This window comes from Cataglyphis hispanica, chromosome 9 (genome assembly GCF_021464435.1).
Source record: "Cataglyphis hispanica isolate Lineage 1 chromosome 9, ULB_Chis1_1.0, whole genome shotgun sequence".
Taxonomy (NCBI): domain Eukaryota; kingdom Metazoa; phylum Arthropoda; class Insecta; order Hymenoptera; family Formicidae; genus Cataglyphis; species Cataglyphis hispanica.
In genome coordinates, this window is record NC_065962.1 from 4,901 (window position 1) to 27,564 (window position 22,664).

At 34.4% G+C, this 22,664-nt stretch overlaps 1 protein-coding gene across 2 annotated transcripts in view; it reads left to right on the top strand.

The window, feature by feature from the left end:
• Positions 1-1,469: 1,469 nt before the first annotated feature.
• The window catches only part of LOC126851974 (uncharacterized), a 29,294-nt gene continuing 8,099 nt past the window's right edge, over positions 1,470-22,664 (top strand). Inside the window, exons 1-10 of one of the 2 annotated variants that reach the window (XM_050596383.1) lie at positions 1,470-1,879; positions 3,825-4,081; positions 16,447-16,591; positions 16,787-16,969; positions 19,072-19,226; positions 19,436-19,532; positions 19,630-19,696; positions 19,989-20,229; positions 20,671-20,854; positions 21,297-21,387. In XM_050596383.1, the coding sequence (XP_050452340.1) occupies positions 3,901-4,081; positions 16,447-16,591; positions 16,787-16,969; positions 19,072-19,226; positions 19,436-19,532; positions 19,630-19,696; positions 19,989-20,229; positions 20,671-20,854; positions 21,297-21,387 (1,344 nt within the window). In that variant the 5' untranslated portion in view covers positions 1,470-1,879; positions 3,825-3,900. Of the gene's footprint in view, positions 1,880-3,824; positions 4,082-16,446; positions 16,592-16,786; positions 16,970-19,071; positions 19,227-19,435; positions 19,533-19,629; positions 19,697-19,988; positions 20,230-20,670; positions 20,855-21,296; positions 21,388-22,664 lie in introns of those variants that run through there. The other variant, XM_050596384.1, reaches the window with a different exon arrangement.

The window sequence follows — 22,664 nt, forward strand, 5'->3', positions numbered from 1 at the left end:
GGATCTTAATTACAGATTCGTATGTTTTTGCAATCAGTTAATTTACAACTATCAGTAGAGAATATTTTATGGGAAAGCGATTAAGAATACACGTGATGGTTATTATATATGTATATGTGTGTTAATAATTATTAATGCACAAATAAACGTATCAAGATGTAATATCGTCGTTATTATTTCCACGTTTCATATCCATTGAGCTATTTTATAGTCATACATTAAAGAATAATAATAAACGTAACCTCGCGTGTATTATCTTTTATCGTTCTAAGCGAGCGTTTTATGGCCCATTGGGGGTGAGAGACTATTAATATTATCCTATAATTTTTTCTTTTTCACAACCTATAAAAATGAAATAACATCAAATGCATTAGAAAAAAAACATTTTATAAAAATAAAAGGGTCAGTTCTTAAAAAACAAGATTGCATGAATCCTTAAAAAATTTTGATATTGCTATATTATTATGTAGATCTTGAATTTTCTGTGACATTTAATCCGATGATTAAATTCACATATCTTTTGAAAATATTAAAGATTTATATTTGTGTTTTGATTATTTAATTGAATATTATTAAAATTAATTACATTAATTTTTACAGGAGTGTGAAATATCAATGTGAACATTTAAGGTAATTTTCTAGCAAATCGCAATTAACAAAAAAAATTTGAAAATTTAACTAATGTGGTCTATACGTTTGTACAACTTAAAAGTAATTGAGCTCCCAAACGCGAGATAATCGCTATCAAAAATTGCACTTTTTATACGTGTCGTAATAAACATATGAAAATCTCGTATTTTGAATTTTAATAATTAAAAAGAATAACAAAAAAAAATAATGAAAAATTAATACAAAGTAGAAGAACATTTTAAGAATTCTATTTAAGAAAACCGAAATTATTAATCAATTAGTTTTAGAAATACAATTATAAGAAGACTTCACGATATCATTTCATTCTTGTTTTTTACCAAAAATTAAACAAAGATAGATGATGCTCGCAAACGTTGTTGGTATATAGATTTAGAATAACAGAATAGAAAATAGAATGCTCAAAAGTTTTCAATCAGTAATCGTACATAGTCGGATGCTTTAAGATTACTTTGGCTCAGAGTATAAAATTTTGAATTGTATTGTCGCGAGACAATTACCTTGATTAATAATAACAATAAAATCCGATTTAATTGTAAATGTATTAGTGTAAATGTTTATGATTTGAAATGTTATGTTTAAAGAGAAATACAGTGTGTAATTTACTACATATAATTTTATTACATATAATTTTAATCGCTGCATACATATAAACTATATTGACAACAAGCATAATTTGAAATATTTCTACACAACGATCGGTAGCATCAAGGTCGCTCTACAATAACAGGTTTTATTAGATCACCTTCGTCCGAGATAACAATAATTAATTTACTACATTTCGTTATTGGTGTCGCAAAGTATGTCGTTGCTAATTTTTTATGAGCTGCCAATTAAGCGATGTACATAATTGCTTACGTTTCTTGTCCTGCGTCATTAACGTAATTACATTCATGTCAAGCACGTTGGTTGTTCGTAATGACATGTTTATTCAGGTTTGCTATCGGAATAGTTATCTGCTGTGAAACTGCATTTCTCTAGTACTTCAGTGTACAAAGCTTACGTAGATTGCAAGTAGAAGCCTGCTCACAAACGCTTTATAACTGCTTGCATTTAATATCATATATGCATGTAATTTTACTTGGAGTAACTTGCCGACTTTTAGTCTCATGTTAGATTTACTCGTGTTACATTATAATTGTTAAGTGCGACGAACTGAGAAAAACAAACTTTCAATATTGTGACAAATCTGATAAAGTGGAAAAAACTTTTAAGCATTTAAATAATTGATGTCAGATTAATTAATAATAGCACTAATTTACAAATTTTTTTAGTGCCTTTTAGCATCTTTTTTAGTGCCAAAAGTGGAACCAACTTTTCTAAATTCGTATTTTGGAGCGCTGAATGCGAATCTGTCACCAGAAAAACTCCGTCAAATTTTTTTTGCATTTTTTTGCAGATTAGCAAGTTAGTACTGCGGTTTGCTTTAGAATTTCATTGTATTGTATCATTGTTTGTTCACGAAAATATTGTGCAGTGTACTATGATGTGTAACAAAAATTTAATGCTCAATGCTTCTCTAATTTATTTTCTAAATTTAATATAGAATTTTTTTATATATTGTAAAAATGACTTTATATCTCGAAAACCGGACTTGATAAGTATTTTTTGATGGCAGATTCGTACTGAGTGTCACCTTAGAAACAGTATTCAAATGCTCTGACACAAAAACTTGTAAACTAGTGTAAAACTCATTCATATCATTAATAACTTAACATCGATGTACCAAGAGAATTAGATATATTATAAGAAAGGGAAAAAAAGAGATCTTATTTCTAAGTCTTATATATATATATATATCAAATAATTTTATGTGATATGTTATATAATTGATAGTGCATGTTTCATAATTTCTTTTTATATACGAGATCTGATCAAAAAGTACCCGATCTTTTTTTTTTTTAACTAACTGCAGCCCGATAACGGGATTAGCCCAGCAACTTTATTAGGATCCTACTGCATATGCATAATTTTCCGACAAATTGCATAGCCCTTTAATCGCTGCAGACAGCAGTGATAGTTGCACTTTCAATGTCAATAGCACGTGTATTCAATGTAAGATTTTAAGTTGCATGTTGGGCTATATAGTCCTATTACTAGACTGCAACTGGTTGATACAAAAAATGGTCTGATATTTTTTGATCAGACTTTGTATACAGGATATTCAAAAAGAATTAGACCCTTCCTTCCCGTTGATCTCCAGAAGTACTCACTTCCACGGAAAATTATTTGAACAAAGTTGTATGGTTTCGAGGGGGACATAAGATGGTGTCATTAATTTGACCTTGAATAGTTGCTTGAAGGTCACGTGAACGCCATCTTCAATTTTTTAAATGGAATTGTCTCCTTTTTATTACACATTTTTGTAACTTATCTCGAGAGTTTTTCAAAACACTATAATAAAGTATTTTTTGAGTTATTTTATATCTTAATTTGACATATTTTAGTATAAAATATAAAATATCTCGAAAATTATTTAGTTTTCGATAATTGTATCGTGATACTTTTATGTACAGAATAATAAGATGAATCAAATGATGTAAAGAAAAAATAAATAATTGTTATAAAAAAATCCATTGCAAATAATTACATACTTTTTTGTAAAAACAATTATTTTCTGTACACTGTTTGATTCATCTCATTATTCTGCACATAAAAATATTACGGTACAATTATCAAAAACTAAATAATTTACGAGTTATTTTATATTTTATACTAAAATATGTCAGATTAAGATATAAAATAACTCAAAAAATACTTAATAAAAAAATATTTTTATTTTAAAGTATTTTAAAAATATTAAAAAATACTTTAACATAGTGTTTTGAAAAGCTCTCGAGATAAGCTAGAGCATGCAATAAAAAATAAGCGGTTCTATTTAAAAAATTGAAGGTAACCTTCACGTGATCTTTAAGCAACTCTTCAAGGTCGAATTAATGACACCATCTTATGCCTCGAAATCATACAACTTTTATTCTAGTTATTTTCCGTGAAAATGCGTACTTCTGGAGATCGGGGAGGGGGGTCTAATTTTTTTTGAATATCCTGTATGTATATATTGCATAATACATCAATGCAAACAGATAAGTTGTGAATATAAAGACAAAAGGCGTGTGCAATATGTACAACGTTTCATTATCTAGTATAATAACAAAAAAATTTTATTATATCTACAGATTATCACAAAGAAGATTATCGATACAAATTTTATTATTAAATTAATAACAATTTGGTTGTTGGTAATGATTCATCATGAAAGTAAATTTAATGTTTGATATTTTATCACTCATCATTATTTCACAATCAGTGTTAGCTGATAAAGAAAATATTATGAAAATTTCTCAAGTGGAATCCTGGATATCAATGGAAAATTTTACGATGTTGATCAAGAAATCATTTCTTTATGACACATGTTGTAACATCTTTTTAAGCGGTTGGTCTTTGCGGAATGATTATATAGGGCACCTGTGACAACGTTCGTGAGCGGTCAGAGCACAGAAAAGTCTTTTACCATTTTGTCCTATAACGTTTAATAAAAAGAGTTATCATTGAATAAATTTTGGTCAATGCGCACCTGATAGTGGGCGTGAGTGCTCAGCTGTCACGACGCGCGGCTCACCGACGTGCGTCCGGTTAAAGATCGACGATGATTGAACAAACTTTACTCAATAATAACTCAGTAGTATAGGGGCCACTATAGCGAGACAGGAATGTCCCCCTTTTCCCCTTGGCGCCAGCCCCCGCTGTGATCCCATCCCCCTGTCCCCTAGGCAGGTACCTGAGAAAAAAGAGTGGGGACTCGTGGACGTCCACGAGGCGATTTTTAATTTTAAAATTTTTTAAGAGTGGGGGAGTCGTGGACGTGCACGAGGCAGTTTTTTATTTTTATTTTTCCTGGGCTGGAAATACTCGGGCTGGAACCTGGGTCTTCTGCTTTTCTGGTCGGGGTCCTAGTGCGGTGGGCTAACTGAAATCTTACAAGAGTGAGAGTTAGATGTGGCATTTAAGCGAAGAGTAGCTCTCTCCGGCCCCGGGGACCGAGCGCTCCGATTGGTTTGTCCTATAGTGGCCGGCTGTTTGATTGGTTCCGACGAGCTGGAAAACGAGAGAGAAAATAGAGTGAGAGAGAGAGAAAGTGGACAAGATGTCCGAGGTGTCAGAAGCCGGTAAAATATCGGCCGCCGAAGACAGCAGAGATGACCCATTGCATTCCCTCCTCCTCCTCCTCCTCCTTCTCCCCAGCCCTGTGGAAAATCGAAAAATATCGCATGACATACGGTATCTCTCGCCTTCGAGCGTCCTTACGGAAAAACTTCGAACTGCAGCGAGCGCGTCGCCCGCGTCTCTCCTTCTTGCTGAAAAAGAAAAATCACCTAGTGCGGAATTATCAGTTATCAAGATATACAAACGTAATACGAAGTGTTCATGATCGGACATGATTGTCCACGCCGGTCGAGTCATGCAACGCAGGTAGACGCGATGTCGTCATCGGAGGCGATACGCTATCGGAGATTGAAAGAGCTATGGCGCCGCAGAGTCTAGGACGGAAAGAAGGAAGGAGAGAAAAGGAAAAAATTGAACGTTTTCAGGTAATATTTAAAATTAATATTTTAACATTTACATTAAATTTAACATTTTTATTTACGCTACAGAAATGTTTTGTACAATTTTCTTACATTTAAATATAATATTTATAACATTTACAAAAAGATGTTAACTCTTAATGGATGGAAAATATGGGAATTCGTTGTTTTTCAATTATTTAGCTGCATATTTTCCCCTCTTTTCCTTATATTTCAGTATATAAGTAAGGCGAGAAAACGCGGAACTTTATTCATTTGAGTTTGCTCGAAATCTTCATTTCGGCTTCGGTACAAGTATTCGTCGTTGTTGTGACCAGTGTTCAACTAGTTCTCGGTAAAAAGTGATAAAAATGGCCGCCGCAAAAAGTATCCAGTGAACGGAAAAGCTAACCGATTTTGTTAAATCTACTCACGTTTGTGATATTAACAAATCGGGCCTCAAGACCGACTTCGATAGAAGAAACGATCAGCGATATTTATTATTATCGACGACGTACGGGCTTAACGCATCGTATACTAAGAAGATTCATGTGGGATTGCAGGCGACGAGTGAAAATTGCTTTGTACCGATTGTAAAATTAACAGGCAATTATGCAGATGGAATATGTCTCGACACCGACACCTGGCAGCAATTTCAAATCAGCATGGAGCAGATGAAGCAGTATTTGTGCGAGAATCAAAAATCCAAACCAAGTCCGATTATTATCAACAATATTTCCATCGGCTTCACAACCGCTTACGGAACAAGGGCAGTGATAGTGAGTTATAAGGAAAATGCGGGACAACCGGCGAATAATAACGAGACGGAGGAGCAGCCCCGTTGAAGAAGCAAAAACGTACAGCGTCGCCATTGTGATGCAGAAAACTACTTTTGTCGGCCTGGAAGATATCGCAAGATGTGTGGACGCTCATTTGGCACGGTTAATTCCCATTACCGACACCGTCAACGAGTGCTCCAAATACCTGATTAACGAAATAGAATTAAAACTTCCCTCGTCTTACGTAGATTGTGAAATTATAAAACTTACAATTAGAGGTAATTTTGAAGAAATCGAGCGTGATGTACGAACACAAATAAATAATTTACCATTTTTAGACGTATATTTTAATATTGTATTCGAAGAATTGCTTTCGCTAGGTTTTAATGAAATTGTACGTATAATTTTACTAAAGCGCAATTGTTAGTTTTATAAAAAGAAAAATTTTATTTTCAATAAATAGAATGTTTTAACCTTAAAAACTTAAATATATTTTTTTACCCTACTTCTTTCCTATTAATCACCTCTCCCCTCTTCCTCCCCTCTTCTTTACTATTAACATAAAAAATTTTATCGCCTAGTAATATTGCGCGATAGCCGCGCGTTAGACGAACATCTTATTTTTAGCATAAGCATGCATAGAGCACCGCGTACAAGCTCGTAAGCAGCGGTGCTCAAAAACGCTGACGCGAGCTCACCTCCGCGAATACGCTTACTCGCGTCGATTCCGCGGCTGCTTATCAGCTAATTGGCCGCGGTACTTTTCGCTCGTTCGCCGACCGGAAACGCTAGCGCGAGCATGCGGCCGCCGCGGTGGGCCCCGGAGCGCGGATAAGCTTATTATTCCTCGCATACACGAGCAATATTAAAGTCAACAAGATGTCCGAGGTGTCAGCAGCTGGTAAAATATCGGGCGCCGAAGACAGCAGAGATGTCCCATTGCATTCCCTCCTCCTCCTCCTCCTTCTCCCCAGCCCTGTGGAAAATCGAAAAATATCGCATGACATACGGTATCTCTCGCCTTCGAGCGTCCTTACGGAAAAACTTCGAACTGCAGCGAGCGCGTCGCCCGCGTCTCTCCTTCTTGCTGAAAAAGAAAAATCACCTAGTGCGGAATTATCAGTTATCAAGATATACAAACGTAATACGAAGCGTTCATGATCGGACATGATTGTCCGCGCCGGTCGAGTCATGCAACGCAGGTAGACGCGATGTCGTCATCGGAGGCGATACGCTATCGGAGATTGAAAGAGCTATGGCGCCGCAGAGTCTAGGAAGGAAAGAAGGAAGAAGAGAAAAGGAAAAAATTGAACGTTTTCAGGTTATATTTAAGATAAATAACATTTTTATTTACGCTACAGAAATGTTTTGTACAATTTTCTTACAGCTAAATATAATATTTATAGTATTTACAAAAAGATGTTAACTCTTAATGGACGGAAAATATGGGAATTCGCAAGTTATTATATACATCGATAAAAGTGTGAGAATCGAGAAGAATCGAATATGAGAAATTATTTATCTATTATATATCCGTATGGCAGTGAACACCAAGAGCTATGGCGCCGCAGAGTTTAGGATGGAAAGAAGGAAGGAGAGAAAAGGAAAAATTGAACGTTTTCAGTTAATATTTAAGATTAATAAATAATACAAGTTCAAACTTGTTCAGTAATCTAAAACTATTTGTTAAGTAATCACACGAAAAAATATCTAGAAACTTCTAGAAAAGATTAGATAGGATACAAGGAAAAATTTTTCTACAGGACGTAAATACAGTTGTAATAAGTTATAAAGCGTAAATAAAAATTTATCACCCGTAGAATAAGTTTTTATATAGTAAAAATTTTTATTATAAAATTTTATTTTACATAACTTTGTTTCTTCTACGAAAATATAAAAAATTTTTGTGACAAAATCATTACTGAAGCAGCAGCATAACAAAAATGCCTGTACAATAAAATTAAAATAAAAAATAACACCTGTAAATAACGTAATTAAAATTATCTCTTTGTTCATATAATTGTTTCAAAGAAAGTGCGATTTTTCAACGCTTTTTGATTTTTCTGAAAGCTCTTCTATGAGAGAAACAGAGAGGTCTTTCAGAAGTGACTATTCATGGGCGTTTCTTTTTTCGAAAAGAGGGGATATGCGTTTAAATAAATTCTTCGAGACAGGCTAGAAAAATTATTTCCAAGTCCTCCAGCGTTTGAATCTGCGTGTACTACCGTGTAAAAGCGTCATTGTATATTATTCGTGAAAATATATATATATTGCAAGAATACGATTCTAAAAATGGCGGAGCTTAAAAATATATTACGCAAGTGTATAATTATAGGAGCGAATTTGTCACCCTCGATAAACAGTGAACGATATTTATCCTCATTGTCGGACGAATCGCCGGAAATTAATTACGCGGTTTTCCGATCTTTCGCGTGTGCCTGCTCGGACACTGTACTAGCAGCATTGTACAAGTTAGGTTATTTTAACGATTTCGACGAACTGTTACATATCGCGGGTGAAATAGTGGAAATGCGCGAGGCGTTTAATCATGAGGAGGAGGATGCAGGAGGGCTTATAAGCTTCCTGTTAGCGCAACATCGTGGAAATCGTTTAACAGGTGAGCAATATGTTTTATTATTTACTATAGTACAATTGTAACGTAAACGAATATATAAGATGATGATAAAATTTTCAAATTTATCATAACTTATAGGACGGAACACTCAAGCGAGTACAAGCGTGCAAGAGACTCCCGCTAGGATGCAGAAACGTAAGGCCGAAGAAGAGCTTGAAGCGGAGTCTTCGTGTAAGTTATTTAAAAAATAAAATATTAATTTTCAAAGGCGTTTTAACAAGAATAATCACAAAATTTAAAGAAAAATAAAAATAATTTAGGTATAATTTTTATTTTATTTATAATTAATTATTTCTTTTGCTTCGACAGTGCAGAGAGGCGGTGGTAGTAGAAAGAAAAAATACCGGCCGCAGAACATGTGACGCAGACTCGAAATAATGAGGAAAGAAGCGAAGAAAACGAATCAGAAAATCGTGTCGCTAATCCCTCAGCGGCGGAGATTGAAGAGGAGGAAGAAGCAGAGATACCGCAACGACAACAGCAACAACCGGTTGGCAATAATTTTAGTTACATTAATTTATTAGCGGAAAATACGAGACAATTTAGGAGATTCGGAATAATGGGGAGAGAAGCGAGTTTCGCAATACGTCCGTTACATGACGATACAAATATTTACAGAGCATTAGAAAATGCATTTCGTGAAATTCACGCGTATGTGCTAAATACATGTCAACCAGACGATTATGTGGGGCTGTCCTTTCATTCGTCAAATTTAACTCATGGACCCGCGGGTATATCGTTTCGCCCTGCGCGTGACTTAACATACGAGGATATTTGGAGAGTCGTAAGTTCGGTAGCGCAGAGTGCCGGAGGTCTCGATATCGCGGAACGTTTCGATATTCGCGTTTTCAATGTCTCGGTTCCTTCGGGTCGTGGTCGCGTTAAATTAACTCGCGAGGACGTTGCAAAGCGCTCGATAGTAACAATTAATAATGTGGACAATTTGTGTTTTCCACGTTCACTCGTAGTAGCTCGAGTTTATTGTGAACGTGGTAATTTACGAACGGGCAAATTGCATGAAAAATGGAATAATATAAGACATCTTCATTCTCCGCTTCAGCGTGAGCTAGCAATGCAATTAACTAGGAATGCCGGTGTTACAATAACTAATGAGGGTTGCGGAATTGTAGAAATCGAACGCTTTCAACGCTATCTTGCAGTTGATAACATCGCGATTGTAGTTTACAATTTCGCCACTTTTGCTCGTGGTGCGAAACCTATGTACGACGGTATCGCGACACTCGCTTCACTCGAACGTGAACCCGCGCTACGTCTAAATGTAATGTATTACGAGCGTTTACGACATTATAATCCCATTGTAAATTTAAATGCCGCCGCGGGTTGTCGAAATTATTGCGAACCATGCAATATAGGTTATCGGAACGATAAAACGGGTCATCGTTGTCCGAGTAAATGTCCGCGATGTTTCATTCTGCCATCGTGTAAACAGTCAGACGTGGAAATTATAAAATGCAACGCATGTAAACGTGCATTTTTCGGTAAGGAGTGCTTCGAACGTCATCGTAGCGTAAAATCATACGACGGTAAATCATCCGTTAGTATTTGCAATGCCGTACGATTTTGCGATGAATGTGGACGTATCGTTAAATTTAGCATGAAACACGAATGTGGAGTTTCTTACTGCAAATTATGCCAGTCGCCAAAGCCGGAGAATCACTTATGCTACATGCAGCCTCTTCGACACATTGATGATTCCTCTAACGAACCGTCAACTTCGTCATCGACAACGGCAACGTTACCGTACAAGAAGGAACGCGTAGCATTCGTGTTTTATGATTTTGAAACACGGCAGGATGAGACGCTCGAAGGTACAACTACCGTAAAGAAGCACATCCCCACTCTTTGCGTAGCGCAGCAAATTTGCGAGGCGTGCGCGAAAAAATAATTTATCCGTGCGGTGTCGTTGGTGCGGGGTGCGAGAGTTCGTATTTTGTCACGATCCGGTAAAACAGTTTGTCGATTTTGCAACGCGAACGACGAAATATTTTAAGCAAATCATCTGTATAGCGCATAATGCAAAAGCGTTCGACGCACAATTTATTTTAAAGTATATTGTCGAAAATCGTAATAACCTAGAGCCTAAATTAATATTAAGCGGCACAAAGATCGTCGTATTAACGGTAGGACATACGAAATTCATCGACAGTGTAAATTATATGCCGATGCGTTTATCCGATTTACCGAAAGCTTTCGGATTGCAGAATACGGCGGATAAAGGCATTTTTCCACATTTATTTAATACTGTCGAAAACCAATCGTATGTCGGACCCTTACCGGACTTACATTATTATTCTCCGGAATCGATGAAAACAAAAGAGCGCGAACACTTTCTTGCATGGCATGCCGATATGCGACAAAAACATCGTGTTTGATTTCCAACGCGAAATCATTCGCTATTGTCGTACCGACGTCGATATTCTTCGACAAGCATGCATGGCGTTTAGAAAAATTTTTATCGAACGTGGAAATGTGTGTCCGTTCGAGGAATGCACAACTATTGCTTCGACATGCATGACTGTTTTTCGAAAAACTTTTGCACTCGAATACGATAGGCGTCATTCCGGCAGGTGGATACAGAAAAGCAAATAATCATTCGCGTAAAGCTCTACAGTGGTTGATATGGATGGAGCGCGAGCTCGGACATTCTATAAATCACGCAGGGCGCTCGCGTGAATATCGTACAATCGACGGTACGCTCGTCGATGGATATTATGAAACGTCTGATACGACAGGAACGACGCAAAGGCATGTACTGCAATTTCACGGATGTTTTGGCACGGATGCCCGTCTTGCTTTCCTTTGAATCGCGACAGACCGATTTCATCATCGGACTGTAAGGATACAATCGACTCACGTTATGAGCGAACTCTCGCTATCTCGTGGAGACTGCGTCAACGGAAATACTCTGTAATGGAAAAGTGGGAATGCTCTTTCGATCGTGATATGCGAGATAATCGTGAAATGCGCGAATATCTCGACAATCACCCGCTGGTGGAAACATCTCCGCTCGATCCGCGCGATGCGTTTTTCGGTGGACGCACGGGTAATATTGTGACGCGATATGAAGTTACAGGTATGGAAAAATACGTTACGTGGACGTATGTTCCTTGTACCCTTATGTTTTGAAAACTGGCGCTTTCCCGATCGGTCATCCCGATATTTATGTCGGCGATGAATGTTCCGCATTAATCGGGAAGGCACCGAATTATAATTTTAATACATTGGAGGGTTCATACGTTGTAGAGTACTCGCTCCGCGTAATCTATTTCATCCCATACTCCCATATCGCGTGAAGGGAAAATTACTTTTGCATTGTGTCGCAGTTGCTGTGAAACCTTTTCGCAAACGACTTGCACACACGACAATGCAGATGAGCGCGAATTCGAAGGTACATGGGTGTCCTGCGAATTACGCAAGGCCGTTGAAAAAGGTTATCTCGTGACGGCGGTAAGCGAGATTTGGCAATACAAAGTCAGTCGATTCGATCACACGACGCGTCAAGGAGGACTATTCGCCGGATATATAAATACATTCTTGCAACTTAAGCAAGAGGCCAGCGGATGGCCGAGCGAATGCGGGGAAAACGACGATGATGCTAAAGAACAATATTTGCGGGAATATGAAAAGACCGAAGGTATTGTTCTCGATAAGCGTAACATCGCGCGAAATCCCGGCTTACGTTCTGTCGCGAAGCTATGCTTAAATTCTTTTGGGGAAATTCGGTCAACGTTCCAATTTGACTAATACGGAAGTCGTGAGATCGCCGCAACGTTTTATAACTTTGCTGACGAGCGCCGAGCATGAAATATCCGATATATTACCCGTGAACGACGAAGTAATATATGTTTCATGGCGACTGCGACAAGAAGCAGTTGTTTCCTCCCCATTGACTAACGTCGCGATAGCGGCATATACGACAGCACAAGCTCGTTTAACATTATACTCTTATTTAGAGCGATTAGAACGTCGTGTTTTGTATTATGATACAGATTCATGTATCTACGTAAGCAGCGGCGATCCGAACGAATATGAGCCACGTACAGGAAATTTTTTAGGCGATATGACCGACGAGCTCGAGAGCTATGGTAGCGGCAGTTATATCGAAGCGTTCGTATCCGGCGGTCCGAAATTTTATGCTTATATCGTACGTACGCCAGACGGACGAACGCACGAAGCGTGTAAAGTTAAAGGTATTACTTTAAATTATGAAAACTCACAGCTTGTTAATTTCAATAGTATTAGGGATTTATTATTAGCTAAAGAGACAGAAAATGAGGAGAACGATGAAAAAGCCGAAACTTCGATAAATTTACGCTTCAGAGCAATACGACGTACCGCGTTCCACGAGTTGGTAACGCGGGATGAAACCAAAGTATGTGAGCCTGTATTATTAAAACGTAGATTTATTAATAGTCGGTGTTCACTGCCATACGGATATATAATAGATGAATAATTTCTCATATTCGATTCTTCTCGATTCTCACACTTTTATCGATGTATATAATAACTTGCGAATTCCCATATTTTCCGTCCATTAAGAGTTAACATCTTTTTGTAAATACTATAAATATTATATTTAGCTGTAAGAAAATTGTACAAAACATTTCTGTAGCGTAAATAAAAATGTTATTTATCTTAAATATAACCTGAAAACGTTCAATTTTTTCCTTTTCTCTTCTTCCTTCTTTCCTTCCTAGACTCTGCGGCGCCATAGCTCTTTCAATCTCCGATAGCGTATCGCCTCCGATGACGACATCGCGTCTACCTGCGTTGCATGACTCGACCGGCGCGGACAATCATGTCCGATCATGAACGCTTCGTATTACGTTTGTATATCTTGATAACTGATAATTCCGCACTAGGTGATTTTTCTTTTTCAGCAAGAAGGAGAGACGCGGGCGACGCGCTCGCTGCAGTTCGAAGTTTTTCCGTAAGGACGCTCGAAGGCGAGAGATACCGTATGTCATGCGATATTTTTCGATTTTCCACAGGGCTGGGGAGAAGGAGGAGGAGGAGGAGGGAATGCAATGGGACATCTCTGCTGTCTTCGGCGCCCGATATTTTACCAGCTGCTGACACCTCGGACATCTTGTTGACTTTAATATTGCTCGTGTATGCGAGGAATAATAAGCTTATCCGCGCTCCGGGGCCCACCGCGGCGGCCGCATGCTCGCGCTAGCGTTTCCGGTCGGCGAACGAGCGAAAAGTACCGCGGCCAATTAGCTGATAAGCAGCCGCGGAATCGACGCGAGTAAGCGTATTCGCGGAGGTGAGCTCGCGTCAGCGTTTTTGAGCACCGCTGCTTACGAGCTTGTACGCGGTGCTCTATGCATGCTTATGCTAAAAATAAGATGTTCGTCTAACGCGCGGCTATCGCGCAATATTACTAGGCGATAAAATTTTTTATGTTAATAGTAAAGAAGAGGGGAGGAAGAGGGAGAGGTGATTAATAGGAAAGAAGTAGGGTAAAAAAATATATTTAAGTTTTTAAGGTTAAAACATTCTATTTATTGAAAATAAAATTTTTCTTTTTATAAAACTAACAATTGCGCTTTAGTAAAATTATACGTACAATTTCATTAAAACCTAGCGAAAGCAATTCTTCGAATACAATATTAAAATATACGTCTAAAAATGGTAAATTATTTATTTGTGTTCGTACATCACGCTCGATTTCTTCAAAATTACCTCTAATTGTAAGTTTTATAATTTCACAATCTACGTAAGACGAGGGAAGTTTTAATTCTATTTCGTTAATCAGGTATTTGGAGCACTCGTTGACGGTGTCGGTAATGGGAATTAACCGTGCCAAATGAGCGTCCACACATCTTGCGATATCTTCCAGGCCGACAAAAGTAGTTTTCTGCATCACAATGGCGACGCTGTACGTTTTTTGCTTCTTCAACGGGGGCTGCTCCTCCGTCTCGTTATTATTCGCCGGTTGTCCCGCATTTTCCTTATAACTCACTATCACTGCCCTTGTTCCGTAAGCGGTTGTGAAGCCGATGGAAATATTGTTGATAATAATCGGACTTGGTTTGGATTTTTGATTCTCGCACAAATACTGCTTCATCTGCTCCATGCTGATTTGAAATTGCTGCCAGGTGTCGGTGTCGAGACATATTCCATCTGCATAATTGCCTGTTAATTTTACAATCGGTACAAAGCAATTTTCACTCGTCGCCTGCAATCCCACATGAATCTTCTTAGTATACGATGCGTTAAGCCCGTACGTCGTCGATAATAATAAATATCGCTGATCGTTTCTTCTATCGAAGTCGGTCTTGAGGCCCGATTTGTTAATATCACAAACGTGAGTAGATTTAACAAAATCGGTTAGCTTTTTCCGTTCACTGGATACTTTTTGCGGCGGCCATTTTTATCACTTTTTACCGAGAACTAGTTGAACACTGGTCACAACAACGACGAATACTTGTACCGAAGCCGAAATGAAGATTTCGAGCAAACTCAAATGAATAAAGTTCCGCGTTTTCTCGCCTTACTTATATACTGAAATATAAGGAAAAGAGGGGAAAATATGCAGCTAAATAATTGAAAAACAACGAATTCCCATATTTTCCATCCATTAAGAGTTAACATCTTTTTGTAAATGTTATAAATATTATATTTAAATGTAAGAAAATTGTACAAAACATTTCTGTAGCGTAAATAAAAATGTTAAATTTAATGTAAATGTTAAAATATTAATTTTAAATATTACCTGAAAACGTTCAATTTTTCCTTTTCTCTCCTTCCTTCTTTCCTTCCTAGACTCTGCGGCGCCATAGCTCTTTCAATCTCCGATAGCGTATCGCCTCCGATGACGACATCGCGTCTACCTGCGTTGCATGACTCGACCGGCGTGGACAATCATGTCCGATCATGAACACTTCGTATTACGTTTGTATATCTTGATAACTGATAATTCCGCACTAGGTGATTTTTCTTTTTCAGCAAGAAGGAGAGACACGGGCGACGCGCTCGCTGCAGTTCGAAGTTTTTCCGTAAGGACGCTCGAAGGCGAGAGATACCGTATGTCATGCGATATTTTTCGATTTTCCACAGGGCTGGGGGAGAAGGAGGAGGAGGAGGAGGAGGGGAATGCAATGGGTCATCTCTGCTGTCTTCGGCGGCCGATATTTTACCGGCTTCTGACACCTCGGACATCTTGTCCACTTTCTCTCTCTCTCACTCTATTTTCTCTCTCGTTTTCCAGCTCGTCGGAACCAATCAAACAGCCGGCCACTATAGGACAAACCAATCGGAGCGCTCGGTCCCCGGGGCCGGAGAGAGCTACTCTTCGCTTAAATGCCACATCTAACTCTCACTCTTGTAAGATTTCAGTTAGCCCACCGCACTAGGACCCCGACCAGAAAAGCAGAGGACCCAGGTTCCAGCCCGAGTATTTCCAGCCCAGGAAAAAATAAAAAATAAAAAAAACTGCCTCGTGCACGTCCACGACTCCCCCCACTCTTAAAAAAATTTTATAATTAAAAATCGCCTCGTGGACGTCCACGAGTCCCCACTCTTTTTCTCAGGTACCTGCCTAGGGGACAGGGGGATGGGATCACAGCGGGGGCTGGCGCCAAGGGGAAAAGGGGGACATTCCTGTCTCGCTATAGTGGCCCCTATACTACTTAACTCCTTTATTAAGCGTTATAGGACAAAATGATAAAAGCCTTTTCTGTTCAGTTTACTGTGCTCTACTCGCTTACGAGCGTGTTACAGATGCTTTGGGACATCCTGTATACTTTATTTTAAAGAAATAATAAATAAAATATAAAACAATTATTTTTTTTAGAATCGATTCATGATGTAGAAGTGTTATTCCGTCAATTTATAAATATTTATTCTTACGAGTATTTACTATGTCAAAAAATGTATGAATGTCAAAGCTATTTTTTGCTCGGATCGACGGATGACGGAATAGAAAAAGATATGCAAAAGTAAAGCAAAACGATATATAAACTTAAGTTTATCTAACATTAATTATCTTTTAAGCAACGTGTGATAATTATAATATAAATATAATAATAAATAAATGTAATTAAATTACTGTTAAAAAAATATATATTTAATCAAATTCATTCTATATATTATTTTCTAAAAGGTTCATAGAAATATATATATATTTTTAATAGAATACCTTCGTTCATTGCAACTACAGAAATTCTGATTATTGTCGATGGTGAACTGAAAAATAATTCAAGACTTTTCAACGTTTCCTTATATGGAAATGCTAATACAAATATCGTGTCAAGATCTGGAATATGGACCTTATCAAAAAATTATCTAGAATCTAGAGTTTTTTTATATGTAAACAGGTTATTTTTTAACTTCTTCTTATTAACATCTTTATATATACATTAACATTCTTGATTAATATATATATATATATATATATATATATATATATATATATATATATATTCATATCTTTATAATATATCGGTAACTCATTTTAATCTATAAATCAATATATTTTGAAAATTAATTTAAAAAATTGAACACATAAGTGTTGAAGGAATTCGAAAAGGTCACTAGAACATCGGAGAAAAAATTTGATAGATGGAGAAGTCTTCGAGATTTCAAGATTATCTTTGTTTTTTTAAAAGAACCTAATACTTTTTTTTTACTATATGATAAAGGAACATGGCGAGACAAATTCATTCATACCATATGTTATTATGTTTTATTAATAAATTTTTCAAATAAATCAATAAAATCAATTTGGATTTTAAAATAAATTTTAGACAGATTTGATATCACAAGATTTTTTTTTACGGAGATATATCAAAGAAAAAATTCGCCAATCAACAACACTTGAGGATATGAGAGAATGAATTATTGATATATTTCGATATATTACCCCCGAAATGTTGCAACTGTATGCAACTGTTCAAGATAGCTTTAAAAAACGGATAAATAAATGTACCGATGTTCAGGACAATGTATTCGAATATTTGCAAGTTTAAAAATATAATAGTTTTTGTTTATGTTGACATTTGTTAATAAAATATAACAACATATGATATGAATGAATCTGATATGAATAAATTCGTCTTGTCACGCTCCTTTATCTTGCAGTAAAAGAGTAGTAGGTTCGTAGACTTTTATGTATACTAGACTGCTAACAACGATGTGAAAGGTGAAGACGAGTACGGAACAGCTAATTATCTAAAAAGATAATGATTATTTAAAATAAGAGATTTATTTAAAAAATATTTGAAACAAAAATTGTAGGCTTTGGAGGAGGACACTTGATGGTAATCTTGACCCTTGGAGTCAAATTTAAAGATCATTTCAAGGTCAACTTGTTTCTTTTTAAATACGTGTGTGTGTGTGTATTTTTTATAACAATTATTTATTAATTATATGCAAATACTTATTATTATATTATTTATTTAGAATAATTAAATATATATTTAATTAATAATTATTATTTATTATTTATAACAATTAAATGAAATATACATATATTTTGTAATAAGTGTATAAATATATATATATATATATATATATATATATATATATATATATGCTGTTAGGTTTAAATATATCTTCTGAGTCTCTCTGTCTGGATAGAAATAATAAATAAAATGTTTATTACAGATTGTAGTATATTTACTAGGAGTCCAATTTTTTCTTTTTTTCTTTTATTGCATTCAAACAAGCTGTCAATTAATTTTTATCTTTGGATGGAAAGCTGCAATATTTCGTATAAAAATATTGATTTATAAATATTTTATGCATATTTAATAACACGTAGAAATGGTTATAATTTAAAAAAAAATAAGGAAAATTAGATTATATGAATTTAAAAAAAAATGATATTTCTCTTTTTAGAATATCTACTTGAACAATTAAGTATGCTACAAATCATTTTTATTTTTATATGTGCACTGTACATATATATACTTGATGTTTTTAATTTATTTTTACTTTCTAAAATGTTTTAAACGTATACGTTTAAAAATGAATGAATGTCATTGAATGATATGAATCAATCAAATATCAAATTCATATCGATATTCTGCTCAATCGTAAATGCTCTGGCTTTTATATGTTCTTGTATAAAATATAGCTATGTTAGCAGTCTAGTTTATTATTATGTAGAAGTTTGTTGGTTCCATTTAAAAAACAAATATGACCTGGAAATCTGCAAGACTCCTCCACCTATCAATTTTTTTCTACGATATTTTAACGAATTATTTTAACATTTGTGTTCAATCTTTTTTAACTCAAAGTCATTTCCAAGATATATTGATTTATAGATTAAAATAGGTCAGCCTGCATATTACATATATAAAAAACATTTACAAATATGTGTATATCATATTTTTTATATTTATAAAATATTATAAATATCTTAAAATATATAAATATCTTATGTTTAATTATAAATTTTCAATGACAAAAATTACAGATACGAGGACTTGACGTCCGAAATCGACATAATTAATTTAAGAGGTAGAGAATTACAAGTATGTACATTTTATCAGCCACCTGTTTCCTATCTCAACAAAACGACCAAGAAAATAATTAAGGGTATCGAAGAAGAAGTTTTTCTAGCAGATAATGGTAAATTAATTTTTTAATGTAATATTAATTTAAAAAAAGAGTAAAATTGATTAAAATTTTTTTACAATCTTAGATTTCAAATAAATATTATATAAATGTAATTATGTTAAATTAATGCAATTACTTGAAATTAATAAAACAATTAATGAGAATTATGAATTATTACAAAAGGCGATCGATAATACAATAACATAGTTTCTATTATACAGATGTAGAAAAGGATGGGATAGAAGTGAAAATATTTCTGCTTCTAGCAGAAAAGTTGAATTTCACTTGGACATTAAGAAAACCGCAAGGAACTTACAGGTAATACTGTATATAATTTGCTTTTTTATACATATAATATAATATATATATGGCAGAATATTTATAATTAATCTTAAAAATATCAACAAATTTTTAGATACGGTCGACGCGTAAATAATACATTTTGGCGTGGTGGTGTCATTCAACTTTTAAGAGAGAAAAAGGTAAATTTGTTAATTCAAACAGCCCAAAGAATAATATACGTATCAATTTTAAAATGTAATTAATAATGAGATAAAAACAATATGCTGTCAAATTGTTTTAAGCTTTAGTTCCAATTAACAGCTTTATAAAAATCTATAATTGTATTATGTTGTTTAAAATTTGTTCAATTTATTCTAAACAAATTTTTAAATATTAAATTTGTATGTAAATTATGAACTAATATGAACTAATTATGAACTAATATGAACTAATTATGAACTAAAATGCCAATTTTTCGTCTTATAAACAAAGATTGATCTAGCGTTCGGAAGCATTTGGTTAACGCCGAACCACAATAAGTTCGTGAACATGTCAGAACCGTGGCATCAGATGTTTATGCATTTTTTGGTACCGCGACCGCAACCGATCACCAATTTTTGGGCACTCACGAGACCTTTTCCAATAGAATGTTGGCTACTTTTGATAATATTGTTGATCATTATGAGCATATACATGTGTGCACGTGCTAGAATTGATCCAAAATTTCCAAAACGTAAGTTAAATATATCCACGCAGTTATACGCATCTGATGATCAAAAATAAACATAATACATAATTTAATGCACTTTATTTTTTATAAGTGTAGACTTTGATGTCTTAAAAATTCTATAAATTTTTCTAAACAATCAAGATTTTTTTATTTTTATTTTAAAATGCGTTTTGTATAGATAAACTTTACGAGAGTCAATCAACATAGCTGCAAGCCCTATTATTATATTTATGCTAATAAATAAATATGTTTTATAGTAAACTGTATATCATACTTACATAATTTATCTTATTTCTTTGCAATTTCCTTGTTTTTATAACCGTAATGGCATATTGTTATTTAGATAATATTATAATATATTGAAAGTAAAATATATGAAAGAATAAGAAAGATGAAAAATCATATATAATATCATATAAATGTCAAATATATGTATTCTCTTAGGTTTTCGGAGCATTTTTTTCACGATTATGGAATTAATGGGCCGTTTATTAGGCACATGGGTGCCCAGAAACACCGCCAATGCTAGATTCGAATTGCATTTATGGCAAACTGCAGGGGTTGTATTAGTGACCGCTTATTGTAGTAGTCTTGCAGCGAGACTCGCGAGTTCGGAATATGAAAACAGGTAGCAACAATTTCTATGTTTTTTTTTTTAATTATGAAGATAGTTCCAATTATTATTAGATTATTATTAGTACTATTATAATTTACTTATATCTTATAATTTTGCTTACAATTAAATATAAGATCAAATAATGATATTGATATTTGAAAAAATTTATTTATAACAGCTCTGTATATAGATAAATGTGTGTAGATAAATAAATTTAATTTTGGTAAATTATTTTTAAAAATAAGCTTAATAAAAATTAACAACTAAAATTTTAAATATCTTCATAATTTAAATAAAAAATTAATTTAATTATTTATTGATTGTGTTTCTTAATTAAAAGATTGCATTGTTAATTGGTGTATCTTGGTGTATCTTCTTGATTTCTAATTTTACAGATATTATTACTTATTAATCTATACTTAAAAAATATATAAAAATTGTGTTTTGTTTTTAGAATCGATACGGTATCTCAATTTCTTGAGGCAAATTTAACATGGGGTCGAAAAGGACCGGAACCAAATTACTATGATTACTTCGATATGAATGTACGTCGAATTAATGGTTGTGTGTATGTATATATATATATATATATATATATATATATATATATATATATATATATATAGAGCAAAGTAGGATGAAAACGGATACTTTTTTGGATTTGTCTTCCTACAAAAAATCAGAGAGTAAAAAAAATTTTGCTGATCGTTTCTAGTCTTTAGTAGATCTTAAACTATGAGAAATTGAGGCTAATTGCTGGAAAAAAATATTCGGTTATTAAAAATAATAAGATTTTTTTGGAGAAGTTAAAATATCTAGTTTTGCCCTACTGATAGGGTAAAACCGGGTACCTATTTGAAACCACGTAAATATCTCAATAACAAAATTTAGATGTATTTTAATCAAAATTCAATATAAAGATGTATTGACAAAAATCACATAAAAATATCAAATAAAAATATTTTCTTGTTCTATTGCTGCAGGACTTTCTCATTTAATTTTTTAACTTTCTCAAAAAACTTTTTTTTTAGTGATTTCTTCTTCTGAGTTTTCATTTTCAATTGTTTTTTGTAAGGAGTCAAGATAATAGTTTTTCCTCTTTTTATTACATGAAATGTGTAGATATCCGGTTTTGCGTCAATACGAGGAAAATAACAAACACGGCTGTACATTCCGGCGTACAAAGTGATTAAAACTAGTGCGATATATTCTCTAATATACAGAGTGTTCGGCAACAGGTGGGACTAAATTTAAGGAATGATTCTACATGATAAAATAAGATGAAAATCAAGAGTAAGAAAATTTCGGTGGAGGCTTCCTTTTTTAGTTATAAATGTTTGAAAATTCGCATAAAAGGCGCCTGAAGCACGGTAATCCGCCAAGTAAAGTAAAGTCAAAATACATTTATGTGTCAAAATGACACATAAATACAGAAGCTTTCCTTGTAACAGCTGATGTAAAATTTGTGATATTTCGCCTTTTATGCGAATTTTCACATATTTATAACTAAAAGAGGAAGCCATCACCAAAATTTTCTTACTCTTGATTTCGTTTTATTTTATCATGTAGAATCATTCCTCAAATTTAGACTCACCTGTTGCCAAACACCCTGTATATACAAAATAAAATGCTGTATTTACCGAAGCAAATGTTCTGTGTAGAAAAACTATAACTAACAACTCGATTAAATTAAATTAAATAACAAATAAATATATAACAATAAAATCAAGGCCACAATTAAAGCTCAGACGCGATATTTAGGGTGTAAATAATAAATAATTGCAATGCTACATATAAAATTAAATTAACATTATGAAAAATG